The sequence below is a fragment of the Brachycentrus maculatus genome, unplaced genomic scaffold (genome assembly GCF_059751285.1).
Source record: "Brachycentrus maculatus isolate JH-2025_06_01 unplaced genomic scaffold, ASM5975128v1 h1tg001028l, whole genome shotgun sequence".
Classification (NCBI taxonomy): Eukaryota; Metazoa; Arthropoda; class Insecta; order Trichoptera; family Brachycentridae; genus Brachycentrus; species Brachycentrus maculatus.
Window position 1 is genome coordinate 7417 of NW_028281740.1, and position 14029 is coordinate 21445.

Consider the following 14029-nt stretch of genomic DNA (forward strand, 5'->3'; position numbering starts at 1 on the left):
TCGTTTTTGTTATTCTTTGGTAGCCATGAAGTATTGTTAAAATAAATTAAACAAAAATATGTGTAGTTTAAAGGGAATCGAACCCAGGATCACATTGTGTAACATTGGAATATGGTATGATAAAACGTAAAAAGGATGTATGGATATATATATATATATATATATATATATATATATATATATATATATATATATATATATATATATATATATATATATATATATATATATATATATATATATATATATTCTTAAATATGCTAGTCCTAATTACATACAATGTTCCAAAAAAAAAACTTTAATTTGTAACACAAGTTTTGCTTCATATTTTACATTATTTTATTACTTTAGTAATAAAATAATGTAAAATATTTTATGACTACAGTAGAACTAAATTCAGGTCAGGTATTTTTTTATTTTTTTTAAAGTAAGTTTTTGTCTTCAGTCTGTCTTAAGTAAATATGTGGATTAAAATTGTGTTAATTGATAGTACACTTATTTATAATTTGTACATACTTAAAAACATATTTAATATATGTATAGATATTTGTTTTTACAATGTAAAATATTTAAGGGAGTGTTCTCGTGAAAATTGCACATCGTTTTAATAAATCATCCCCTTAAAAATTTCACTGAAAAAATCATAGAATTTGAAATTTTTAAACACAATTAAAAGGATTTTTATATTAAAAAAATAAAACGTTTCATTTAAAAATATTTATGTTTTATTATTTTGAAATATTATATTTTTACATTCTTAAAATAAACTAATCATATTATGGTACAGTTTTATTTTTTAACCTCATTATAATTATTGTTTTTACAATCTAAATATTTCACTAAAATGTAAAAAATAAGATTTAATTTATTATTTTTTATGTAACTTATTTTTAAAAATCCCTGTCATCTTCACAAAATGAATATTGATTTATATATTTTTTTTATTATTTTTTGACATCTCATCAAAGATGAAGAAGAATATGGAAGTCTGGGCATTTACGGGGCTGACGACCGTCATAGGCTGGTTTAAGTGATCACTTTACACACGTGTAACATTCACCAATTCTACCCATTATTGACAACCACACTACTCAAATTCTTGGAAGTTCTATATATATGAACCAATTTAGAAACTTTGTTCTTGAATCACTAGAACTTCACTAGAGACATCTATTGGTGAGATGTAAAGAAGCTTTTTTATTAAGCAGAAACTCATTATATATTTTTATTGTAAACATTCTTATTTACAGTACTGTTGGGTTTATTTGTAATTTATTAATTATTTAAACCATCTCAAAAAATTTCTTGAGGTAAAAAATTGAATTATGACACTTGACACGGTGTTTAAATGAAGACTTAGGTATGGCATTAAAAAAGAAAAAAAACTTAATGATGATTTTTCCTCATTTAAAAAACGGCATTTATCTAAATATCGTTTATTTAAATAATACTTAGATTTATCAAACACAACGGTGTTTTTAATATGTAAATTATTTTTATACAAAAAAATCTAAATTATTCCTAGAATACTAATATTAAGGTTGGCATGTTTTTTTAAAAAATAATTTGAGTAATTAATATGCTAAAATTACTAACTTATTTATTTTTTAAAACATTTTATCTAACACCCGAATAAATTAATTCGCCTTTTAATTTTAAATATTTTTACCAAATCTTGAATTTTTTCTTACGTATTTTATATTAGTTTATATATAAAAAAAACTGTGAACGCGAGTTATATAGTTTACAAACACACATATATAAACAGCAAACCCCCCACAAGGTTGAGATAGGTACCCCGTTATCGGAGGGAAGATTAAAGGGGGGTGAATGTTTTTGAATTGTATTTAAATTTTAAATGACTGATGTAAGTAATTTTCGTTGGTTAAAATGTAAAATACAATTTTAAACATTAACCCCTTATAGCGTTCCCTCCGATAACGCGGTACTTATCTCAACGTTGTAGGGGGGTCTACTGTATATATATTAATGTATATGGAAGTCTCTCGCTGTCATTTTAAGTGATATTTATTTGTGACGTTGTAGTAGTACGTTTTTTAATTTTCGTAAAAAATGACGGTTTTCTTCGCAAGGGAACTCGTTATTTTTCTCGTTTTCAAAACAGAAAAATATAAATGACAGTGTCATAATGTAGTAACACCAGTGTGTTCAACACATATTTCTTTAAAAAAAAACGTACGTAATAAATTTCAGGATCATTTCTGCAAAATGTTGTTTTAAGGTGTTGTCAAATTTGGCTAACGAAATTCGTTGTATTTTTTCAGGAAGAAAAAGGTTTAGATCGCAACAGGCATCGTTGAAAAAATATCACTGATTCATCTTTTTTATCTTAAAAATAATATTTATTGTATAAATCTCGCACATAGTCTATCGTTTCCTAAAAAAAACTATCTGAATAACTATTTATGATAATAAATACGTATATTAGACCCAGTTCCTAGTATAATTTATACAATTCACAAATTCGGTAACATCCGACGGTATAAAAAAGCTTATAATATTTTTTCCTTTACGATTTCATGACTTAATTATATGAGTATGTTTGTTTGAAACTATTGATATTTACCTCCCCGATTCGATATCGCTTCCTTTGCTTATGACGTAAGTTACAGTTGGTCCAGTATTTGCTGTTTCTAAAATGGAGCTTGGATGCTGCATTTTGATATATTGACTGACTTCTCCGATGATGCTTTCGAGGCTCTGCGTCTCTTGTTGCGTTGGCGTATCTTGGGTTATCGTATTATCCATTGCTGGCATCAAGAATGTATCCAGCATCATGTCAGACTGAGATCCCAGAACCATTTGGCTGAGGTAAGGAAGGTCTGACGGGTTCAGATCGTACTCTTCGTAGTACACTGCCTCTCTCTTCTGAATGTGTTGGTTCTCGTCCAAGAATACTGTTGAAAGAACTGTACTGAACTCGCCCGGGTGCCTACCTGATACGTAGAGAGTAATAACACTTGATTCCCTTGGTGGAATTGGTTTATTGACCACTGGTTTACGTCTAATCGCCTTCTTTGGCGGTGGAGATGGGGTAATAGCATCTATGTCGTCTTCTATAACATCTGAGAGGTAGTCGTCAGTGTCTTTGATGTCTAAAACTTCAGGTTTAGGGCTCAAGGCGTTGTTGTTTAAGAGCTGTTGGTTTTGCAGCAAATTCAAATCAGCCGTAAGGCCGAGCAGTGGGTTTGCAGTCTGTTGCTGCTGTTGGACTTGCTGCTGGACCTGCTGCTGTTGTAAGAGCAAAAGGATCGAGTTTAATTGATTCGGGTTTTGATTCGGAGCAGCAACGGTGGGGGTTACGACAACGGTTTCGGTTATGAACTCTGTCGCTGTGATTACGTCTACCTTGGAATCGATGATCGTAGTCAAAATTTCTTTTCCTCTGAAAGTTATGGGAAGAACGGTAGATTTGGCGTCCGTGACAGTTGTCACGTAAGTTGTTGTTCTTGTTTTAAATTCCGTTGTTGGAGTTCCAGGAACTAAGGGTTGACCACCTTGGAGCGCCAAGAACGGGTTGATTTGCTGTTGGGGCATTCCGATACCTCCGAGAAGCAGTTGCGAGAGCAAGATATTCGCTAATGGCACGTTGGCATTGATTTGCGGTTGGATGGTCGAAGTGACTCGCTCAACATCGTATACAGTGCTCGGTATAACATGAGAGAAAGATGTTCTTCTACCTCTAATAGTAGTAGGAGTAAAAATAACACTGGTGGTCGGTGTTTCGTGGAGGATGAATTGAATCACTCTTGTAGCACCGTTGTCAGCTGGTTCAGATGATTCGGATACTAATGCAATGTACTGAGAGCCGAAAGCGTTCTGGGTAGTTGAATACTGGTTAGGCAGCAAAACTTCGATGCTTGGTTTAGCGGTGAGGACATTTTTATACTCGGTCAACTTTCCATTGACTACGGGAATCGTTACCTCCATGGGTATTTTGTGAGTGACAGTCAATTTTCCATCGTTCTGGACTTGGTAATTTACATAGTTATTATCAGTGATATCGTTAGAAGTGGTTCTCTGTCTAGTTGTGCTTCCTCTTCTAGATCCTCGTGACCTCGAGCTCGGTCTACTGGTTCTCGTGGGTTCAGTTTGCGGTTGGTAAGTCTTCAGCCGAGGAGCCTTCGGTCTGAGATTTGCAGTTGGGGACGTGGATCTTGCAGAAGTCCTCGAACTTCTAGTTCGGAATCCCGGCCTGGATGTTGGCTGGTGGGTTTTGCTTTCGCCTCTAAGGATAAAAGGTTGTCTACTGCTGATACTAGCTGCCGTAGTTCTAGCAGGCTTGGAAGTGCTGCTTTTAACGCTTTGCTTGCTGTTGGATCTAGAGTTATATCGGTTTGAAGGCCTAGTTCTTGCGGGAGTTGTGACTTCTACAGGTGCTTCGGTTGTTTTAGTTTCAGGTTTTGCAGTTCTTGAACTCGGTCTGCGGAAATTTGAGAAATTTCTTCTTGATCCGTAATCAGCTTGCCTTTTAGATCTTCTGCGGAAACCGAATGGTTTTATTACTGGTACATTATTAATTTTAGGTTTGACCGGGGCTAATGTTGTCGTGGATAATTGGGACTCTTGTCTGTTAGAAGAATCGTAATCAGTATCTCCATCTGTTTCTTCTCCGTCAGCATTTTCCTGGTTTTCTTCATCTTCCTCATTTGCTACTTCCTCTTCAGGCTGTGGTTCTGGTTGCGTAGTAATTAATCCTCTCCGAGGGAAAATAGAGTTCGGTCTTTGTCTATTTCGTAGAGCGAATAATGGATTTTGAGTAGTTTTTGGTGGTGGTTTGGGTGTTGTAGTTGTGCCTGCTCTATTTCTATTCGCTGCCCCTCTCCGTGTTGTACCTTGAGTAGCAGTTCTAGGAGTGGTGGCCAACGGAGCCCTTGTAAATGGAGGTCTTCTAAAACGAAGCAATGAATTGGTGGTGCGTCGGAATCCTAGATCTACAGGTGTATCCCCGGCTTGCGTCACTGTTTCAGCGAAATTTGTTAATCCGACCGGATCTTCAGTTACGAACGTCGATAAATCGTCGTTGTTTGAGGGTGTTGTTGTCTGTTTATTTCCTCTGTATCTTGAAGATAGGGTTGGCCTAATTCTTGAACCGCCGCCTCTGGATGAGAAACCGGAAGTTCCTGCAGAACTAGTTCTAAATCCGCCCCTGCGTGAACTTGTCGGTTGAATATCCGCGACAGACGACCTACCGCGTCCAAAACCTGTTGATCGTTGACTAGGAGCATTGGCCGTTGCAGAGCTACTTATTCTCGAAAATCTTCTTCCGCCTCCAGCAGAACTTCCGGGATATGCGGAAGATGCTGATTTTCTGTTTCCGAACCCAGTTGATTTAGCTGATTTCAACGCAGGAGTAGCAGTTACTGTAGGAGTGAAATCGGATCGCGTAATAGTTGTCGCGCTGCTAGTCAATGATACACGCTTTGGGCTGAATGTTGGCCTATTACGAGAAGCAAATGGTCTTATCACCGGAGTGAATGTACGTTTTCTGGTTGAGAATGTAAGACGAGACTTCTTTCTCGTAATGTTGCCATTCTCGTCTTCAACTTCTTCGCCTTCGTCCTCTTCATCTCCCCCTTCATCTTCATTAATAATTGTAGGATCTGTGACCGACCCTTCTATGACGGCCAAGTTAGGGGAAGTTGTTTTAGATTCTGATAAGTCATTTACTATTTTGGTTGGGAGAATTGAATCTACATTATTCTTCTCCTCTTTGTTTTCCGCGTTAGTTATGATAGTAGAATCACCACTGATTACGGCAACTTGTGAAGATATTATTTTCTTCTCATTGATGTTTTTGTCAAGGCCTATGACACTGAAATTATCTGTATAAGTGCCGACGAGTTGAGTTGGTACAATAGCGTTGTCACCAACGACTTTGGTTGCGATAATAGCGTCCGGTTGAACGGTGTTCTTTATGACCGGTTTTTCACCGTCGTCAATCAAGTTTCCAGATGCTCCTTGGCCTCCGACAGCTCTCGCCAATTGGTTCTCATTGACCAAATCTTTGGTGTTATCAACTATGTTTGTAACAGTTTCAAGGCTACTTCTTAATTCTGAAGAATTGCCAACATAGTAAGTTGTGAAATAAGTGTAGGTTGTGAAGAAGGTAGCTTTTCCATCATCTTCGAGAGTTTCGCCCTTCGTAGATGTAGGCGTTATTTCCGTTGCGTCTTCCGGTTTGCTTATATCGGATATCTTCACAACCGATACGTCGATAGGGTCTGTTGCAATTGGGCTAACAGTTGAGGGTGTAACACTCGGAGAAACTACATTTGAAATGATGTCCTCTCTGCTTGTGATGGTTGTGGTTTTATCCTTGTACAAAGTTGTCCAATACGTGAACGTTGTATAATAAGTAATTGGTAGGTTGGTTTCTTCCACTTCAGCGGTTTTAGGATCAAGAGTCTCGGTGACTACATTAGTGACTGTCTCCAAGCGACTCTTGACATTACTAGAATCTTTGCCTAGGTACATAGTCGTGAAGTATGTAAACGTAGTGTAGCTTGTTTGTAAGAGAAGCGTTGGAGATGGTACGATTTCATCGATATTACTCTCAGAACTTATTTGATCATCGAGGACAGCATTGTCTATGATCTGGCGTTCACCTTTGGATGAACTACTCTTTATATCAGTCACAAGCATGCTTTCGCCTTTTTCTAAAACGATTTCATCTTTACCGTAACGTAAATCATTTACCTCTCTAGAATCATTATTTTCGACAAGAGCTGGCTTCTTATTTGATCTGTCGATGGAAGCATACACTTGATATTTTGGCTTAGTTACAAGTTTTTCAGTAGGCCTTTCAGTATCTTCTATTTCTTCCTGCTTGGCGGGAGTCGTTACTTTACCTGCGGGGACTTTTTTGCAGTTGTTGAAATCTATTTCATTTGTGGCAGTTTTCAGGGAGTCGATGCTATTAGTTTTTGTAGGAATGAGAGACGCTGGTCCCACGTAATTTGTGTAAACTTCAGAACGGCTGCAAATATTGACATCTTGTTCTACGTAAAGAGTTGTGAAGAAGGTATAAGTTGTATAGAAGGTTTTGACTACATCGGCTTCGATACCTTTAAAAAGATCATCGTCGTTCAACTCTGGCGTTTGAATCTTGGAGCTTAAAATAGCGTCATTTTCTGCCGAATCGATAACCTGCCTATTCTTGACCAGATCTAATATACTATTTAACGCGAACGTTTGAGTTGGACGACCTGCGCCGACGCTTGTTGGAACTATTTGACCTAATTCTTCCTTATGGGTTGCTTTGAAAAGATAATCACTAGATTCTATGGCGTTGAAGATGGAAGGATCGATTTGAGATAAATCTAAGGTTGAAGTTATCACATTTGTGACGACGGATTTTTTACTAGTCACTGTTGAAGTTGATCCCTGGAAGTAAGTAGTGAAATATGTGTAAGTTGTATATAACGTTTTGAATATGAGATCGATTTCGTTTCCATTCGATTCGGTGGTTTCTTCTTCCTTTGCTTGAGTCGTAGTTTCGATGTCGTTGGTTTCAGTTGTTACTGTCGTTTCGACATGACTTTCACTCGTGGTGATTATTCGCTCTGTTGTCGGAACTTCGACCGTAGTTATTTTACTTTCGGTAGTGTCAGGAACATAGGGTGTGGTGCCTTTCTCAGAAGTAGTTTCTACCATGGCTTCAGTTGTAAACTTTTCTGTTGTTGGCACTTCATTCTCTTCTTCAGAAGCTTCCGTTGTTGTAAGGATAGGTAAACTGGGTTCAGTGACAACTTCTTTGTGACTTTCGACATGTTTTTCTGTGCTAGTCTCGTAACGTACAGATACAGTGGGTTGAATTTCAGTTGTCAAATCGATGGTTGGCGTTATGTCGATAACTGTGTTAGTTTTGCATTGCAAATTGGTCAAGTATCCAGTTTCTGTGCTGACGACTTCGTGCGACTTGATGGAAGTCGTTGTTTCAGTTCCTTCTAACGGGATAAAGTAAGTGGTCAGATATGTGAACGTTTTATAAGCAGTGGTCATAGTTGACACAGGAATGATTCCATCAGTACACGTTGCGTCATTAGAATGTCCATCTGATTCACTGTCTTCCTCTTCTTCTGGACCAGTTTCATCGCTGGTTTCGTCCATTTGAGGTGTTGATAGTGTGTCGTCAGTGTTTGACATTGTTTCGCCGAAACTTTCAGTCGTAGAACCCGAATCACTGTCCTCAGTTACCTCATCTTCGTACGTACTGAACGTATCTTCAGTAGTTACCGAGTTTTCTTCTTCGTTACTTTCCGTAACTGATGATGGTCTATAGAAATGTAAAGGTTCTGTCGCTGTAATTTCTGGTATGTTATCCTCTCTAGTTGTTTCATCTTGAGAGTTTAATTTTTCAGTCGCATGAGTCCTCAGTATCGTACTGTAAGAGGTTTCAGATGGTTGGATAGAATCTCTATGTACGCCGAATTGCGTTGCTGGTCGGATAAACAACCCGCTTTTGAGACTGGCAATCACCCTATTGAACTTTTCTTTATCATCGAGCAAAGCTTGTTCTTCATCTGGTTTGGGTTTCTCGAACAATGCGTTTTTCAGGCTGGAAAGTTGATTTGAAAGAGCTTTGCTAGAACGAATAGCATCCTGAGGCTGGTTCACGGTAGGTGGTGAAACGATTTCAGTATTACGAGTATAACTTGACGTTTTGCTTACTTTTATATCAGAAGATAGGAATGTTTTCAATCTAGTTGCGAAATTCGGTAAAAATGGAGCTCTAACAGACGGAGTTATTTCTTCTTGATTTTCTTTGATAAATCCACTTGCAGTGCTCGGGGAAAATATGATAACCGTCTCTCCTACTGTCGTCGTAAAGTTTGAGAAACCATAATAGGTGAATGTTTTAAGAGGTTTCAAGTCTTCTTTGAAACCGAAAAGTTTCTTGGCGCTTTTTAAATGATTAGGAGTGGTGCTGGTTTTCTCTGTTTTCGATTCAACGTTATCTATATAGTAGAATATGGGAGAAAATTCATTTTTGACGGTGAATGTTGGAAGTTTGATATTCGGATTAATTTTAGCAGGTTCTATCTGTTTAGGCGGAGCTTTTTCCACGGAATTGGATAAAGGTTCTTTGAAGCTTTCTTTCGCAACGACTTTTTCAACTTTTTGATTATTGTCTACAATTTCAGCATTGATATTATTATAAGCAGAGATTTTTCTTTCTCTAGCAGATGGTATCGGATCGAGGAAGTTGAAGCTCTCGAACTCTGAATATCTGGGGATTTCTTTGAGGCCCTGCACTCTCAGGTTATTTGAGGTCTCCGGAGCGCTCGGAATGCTCTCTTCTTCCTCTCGTTCTTCTTCAACCGGCGCAGGATTCCACGCAGTAGCCAAGTATTCCTGCGTCGGCTTGCTGGCAAATACTGTGAACAGATCACCTCCATCCCTGGGAGAGACGTAATCTGTATTTTTGATGATATATTGATCTCTATATTTGTCTCCGAGATTATCTTCAACGTTCCACTTCTTAGCGTCTACTTCATAAGGCAGTCTAGTTCTTTTGGATGATTCCTGAACACCGTCTTGAGGTCTGTCGTAGAGTACCAGAGATGATTTGGTCAACAATTGCGCGTAGACTCTTCCATTGTCCAATGTAGTTCCTACAACTTCAGTAGCATATTCTGTAGTAACTCCATCTTGAATGAACGTTCTAGCTGTAGAAGTTAGAAGACCTATCACCGGTTTAACGTTGAGATATCTACCGTTTCTAGAGTTAAGCTCTCTGTTGAGTTTTTGGTTATCGACCAAAAGAACCGTTGTTACATCTTTAAAATAAACATAAAATATCGAGAAAAAAATCATGTCATTAAATTTAAAAAAAATGGAAACATCACAAAAGGTTTCAGATTAGATTAGCACAATTCAACACACATATTTGTTAGTTTTTGTCAAGTTTTTGTCAACACACACATTGTTGTAAAGTCCACACGTCATTGTCCATTTTGTCAATTGTTTTTGGTCGAAGTCAGTTGTTTGTCCATTGGGAATTTGGGTTTCCATTTTGGGTTTTGGTTTTTGTACATCATACAAGGTTTGGTATTACATCATTTGGTGGTTGGTTGGTGGTCGTTTGTACATTGTTTTTGAGGTTGTAAAAAGGTATTTGTAGAACAGCCCACCGGAGAAGGATTATAGTTGAGAATGGAAAAAAAGAAACAATTCGATATAATAACAATATACACATATTATATAATTTGATACTTTGTAAAAAAAATATTTAAAAATAAAATATTTACAACTTATTGAAACAGTACTTTGTAGCAAGTTACATCATATAAAAATACGTTTTAACAATTCATGACATAATATCATAAAAATACTCTTCAAAATTTAATGATATAATACCATTAAAAAAACATTTCGTAACATGTTACATAATAAAGTAACAATACTTTATAAAAAGTTAAATAATTTATTTGTGATAAATAAAATAAGCACTAGACATTATATTTATTTTTACAAAGTATAATTTTTTAAAAATATTTTGTAAATTTAGGCAAGAAAAAGGTGCGGAAAAAAGACAAGAAAAAATCATCACACATTTTTGTACAATCGAAAAAAAGAGAAAAATTAAGAAAATTTAAAATTTAAAAAATATCGTGTTATAAAACATCTTGTTTTTTTTTTATGGGCCAATGGAAAAATTTAAAAAAAAATTATCAAAAAAATATTTGAAGATTTAAAATTTTAACATGTATTTTCTATATAGTACAAAAACTATTTTAAATAACAAATATTCTCATATGAACGTTTCGGTCATCTTTACTGGGTCCTTTTTCAGGACAAAAATAGATACTAGAATTTTCACTCATGAATTACATGAAACTATAGTAACTTTAAACATAAAGAGTAAATCCACTCACAAATAGCAATAGGCTTATAAAATTGAGCCTAAATGGAGCCATGTAAAGTGGTGTTGCATAAGCCGTAGCCAGATTTCAGAGTCATTTAGACGTTAGGTAATTTGAAAAAAGGATTTTATTTTTATGAAGTGTTTTAATACCAAAAAAAACCTTTAGGGAGGCATGCTAAGTACATGACCTGGCCAACTGAATCGCCTTTTCTTGACGACAGTTGTGACCAAGATTTGCTGCGTCCTACGCCTTATCTCTTCATTCCTCACAGAGTCAAACCACCGCACGCCTAAAATTCTCTGCAGACTAAAGTCCAATTTTATTTGGTAAACGTCCAATTTAAAATTTAAATGTCCAATTTGATTTTGAATGTCCATTTTGTTTTGTTGAGAGTCCTATTTGATTAGTTTAACGCCCAATTTGATTTGTTTAACGTCCAATTTTAAATCTCAAATGTCCAATTTGATTTCCATTGTCCAATTAGGTTTTTGAACGTCCAATTTGATTAGTAAACGTCCAATTTAATAAGTTTAACTCCCAATTTGATTTGTAAGGCGTCAAATTAGATTTGTGAAACGTCCAATTTGGTTTGTTGAAAGTCCTATTTGATAAGTTTAACGTCAAATTTGATTTGTTACTAGTCCAATTTGATTTGTTTTACGTCCAAATTAAAATCTCAAATGTCCTATTGGATTTCCATCGTCCATGTTAGTTTTTTGAACTTCCAATTTTATTAGTTAACGTCTTATTTGATTAGTTTAACTCCCAATTTGATTTGTTAAACTTCCAATTTGATTTGTAAGAAGTCCAATTAGGTTGACAAACGTCCAATCTGATTTGTTAAACGTCCGATTTGATTAGTTTAACGTCCTATTTGATTCGTTAATCGTCCAATTTAAAGAGAAAAACCTGTATAGGCGGCATCAGGTCTCGAAATTATATTAAAAGTTGCAAGAAAGCTCATCATCAGAGACACAGAAAAAATTTGAGGCCATTGACCCAAAGAGGAAAATAAACAAGAATGCTTCTCCTACATAGAAAAAGGGTGATAATACTAGAAAACAAATGTGCAAAGGCTTTATACAAAAAAGCTACAAGCTAAAATTTTAGAAGTGTCAAGAAAATGACTTACCGCCATCATTTGCGACGTCCCTTTTTACTCTATCTACATTTATGACATCATCGTTTTGGAAATCTGTAAAAAAAGATAATATATTTTAAAATATTCTAACACCAATTTTTATTATATTTTAATAAATAACATTTTAATATTTAAAGGCTTGCAAAAAACGATTATTATAGAAATTAAAATTACAATAATAAGTTTTTGTTTGTCTAATATATTAAGTACGTAAGTCGTAGATCGTAGAGTCCATAGTGTAGTGATTCAGATGTTTGTCTAGAGGTCAAGGGTTCGATACCCAAGGGGTCAAAATATATAAATAAAAATATTATTTTACATTTTAAAATGTCTAGTAAAATAATATGCCTATAAAAAAAATATTTTCTGGCGTTTCCTAGTATGTCAAAATAATCCGGGGCTCGGATCTTGTATGCATCCCCTATTTCTAATAATAAGCCGCTTAGGCTCATAGAAATAGTATAAAATTGAAGTATTTTTGTTAATATATTGAAAATAATATCCAAGGGTCTATTTTTTTTCTTGAATGTTTTTCGCAGATACTTTATGGCACATTTTATAAACTTTATAAAATAAAACAACTTTGTTTTTAACCACTTTTTTTGTTGGTAATTTTTTCTCTAACCGATTTCGACAAGAACCTTGTCATTATCAGGGTTAAACATGTAGGTACTCAGTTATCTTAAAACAGTCAACCCTGATGATAAGGTTTTTGGAGAAAAAATGTACTTATAAAAAAGTGGTTAAAACAAATTGGTTTTATTTTATAAAGATTAAAAGGGTCCGCTAAATAAAAAGTTTTTTCAATCCAACATAGATGGCTGATGTGAACTCAAATGTACTGTGTCATGAGATTGATCATATCGCTCACTCCTTTCAACAGCGTCATATATAAAAAATCGTTAATATTCAGTTTTGCGTGTTTTCGGAATGCCCATACATAAAAAAAAAGATTTTTCAGGTGATTGTTTTGAAAGTTTAAAAATATAATATAATGTATTAAAAATACATATCAGGCCATTTATTGAACTTTTACTGTGCAACAGATCTTTTTAGGTAAGACCTGAATGTTTTTTGTGTAGTGAAGATATAATGATTCAAGAACAAGGTTTCTAAATTGGTTCATATTTATAGAATTACCAAGAATTGGAGTAGTGTGGTTGTCAATAATGGGTAGAATTGGTGAATGTTACACGTGTGTAAAGTGATGAATTATAAACTAGCCTATGACGGTCGTCAGCCCCGTAAATGCCCAGACTTCCATATTCTTCTTCATCTTTGATGAGATGTCAAAAAATAATAAAGCAATATTATTGATCAACTTTTAACTTTTATTGGTAAAGTGTTTGAGACGTTGTTTGAAAGTTATGTTGACCCAGCCTTACGCTATCGGGTCAAGCGAGTCTGGATCAAAGACAATATAAAATAACAGTCATTTTCTCCTAAATGACCCATAGGGACCACTTTCTCGAATGTGAGAGAAATTTGTAGAAGAACATCTTTAAAAAATCCTCTTAAGAGGTGAGTCTGCTTTGAGAGTGGGATTCTATAGACCCATAGTGTGGACAACTGCGTTTTAGAACACATTTCAAACTATTAATTCATTTTAAAAGTTCACAACATTTTGAGTGTGTCCAAATACTTGTTCACTAATCTGGATTTTCTCTATTTAGGTGTGATTTTCACATTTTTTTTACATCTCAACATATATGTGGAAGTATGGAAGTCTGAGTGTTTACAGGGCTTATGACTTGGGTAATAACTGGTCAAATAATAAGATACTTAAAAAAATATCATGATTTCAGGCGTCTCCTAGTTTGTAAAATAACCTGGGTTAGGATCTTGCATATAAATAAAGGGGTCTCTGCTAAATGAAAGCTTTCTAAATCCAATCGTAGATGGTTATTGTGAATTTAATCATGAAACGTCATGAGATAGATCATATATCTATGACATTATCTTTATATATTCCTCTTCATCTTTGTTGAGATGCCAA

General features: G+C 35.2%; 1 protein-coding gene across 1 annotated transcript; it reads right to left on the reverse strand.

Annotated features, from left to right (window-relative positions):
- Nucleotides 1-728: 728 nt before the first annotated feature.
- Nucleotides 729-12268, reverse strand: LOC148299641 (uncharacterized). Its single transcript, XM_088275857.1, has 3 exons — nucleotides 12244-12268; nucleotides 12025-12087; nucleotides 729-9803 (listed from the first exon to the last, which is right to left on the reverse strand). Exons 1-3 carry the CDS (start codon nucleotides 12266-12268, stop codon nucleotides 2584-2586), a joined length of 7308 nt encoding a protein of 2435 aa, XP_088131983.1. The 3' UTR covers nucleotides 729-2583.
- Nucleotides 12269-14029: the final 1761 nt, after the last annotated feature.

What these genes read in the sequence shown, in the direction of transcription:
- LOC148299641 (XM_088275857.1), bottom strand. Translation starts at nt 12,268, where the DNA reads ATGGACTCTACGATCTACGACTTAC. An exon ending in CTCTACGATCTACGACTTAC is followed by an intron (nt 12,088 to 12,243) that starts GTACTTAATATA and finishes CTTTTTTTACAG; the next exon opens with ATTTCCAAAACGATGATGTC. An exon ending in GGACGTCGCAAATGATGGCG is followed by an intron (nt 9,804 to 12,024) that starts GTAAGTCATTTT and finishes TTTATTTTAAAG; the next exon opens with ATGTAACAACGGTTCTTTTG.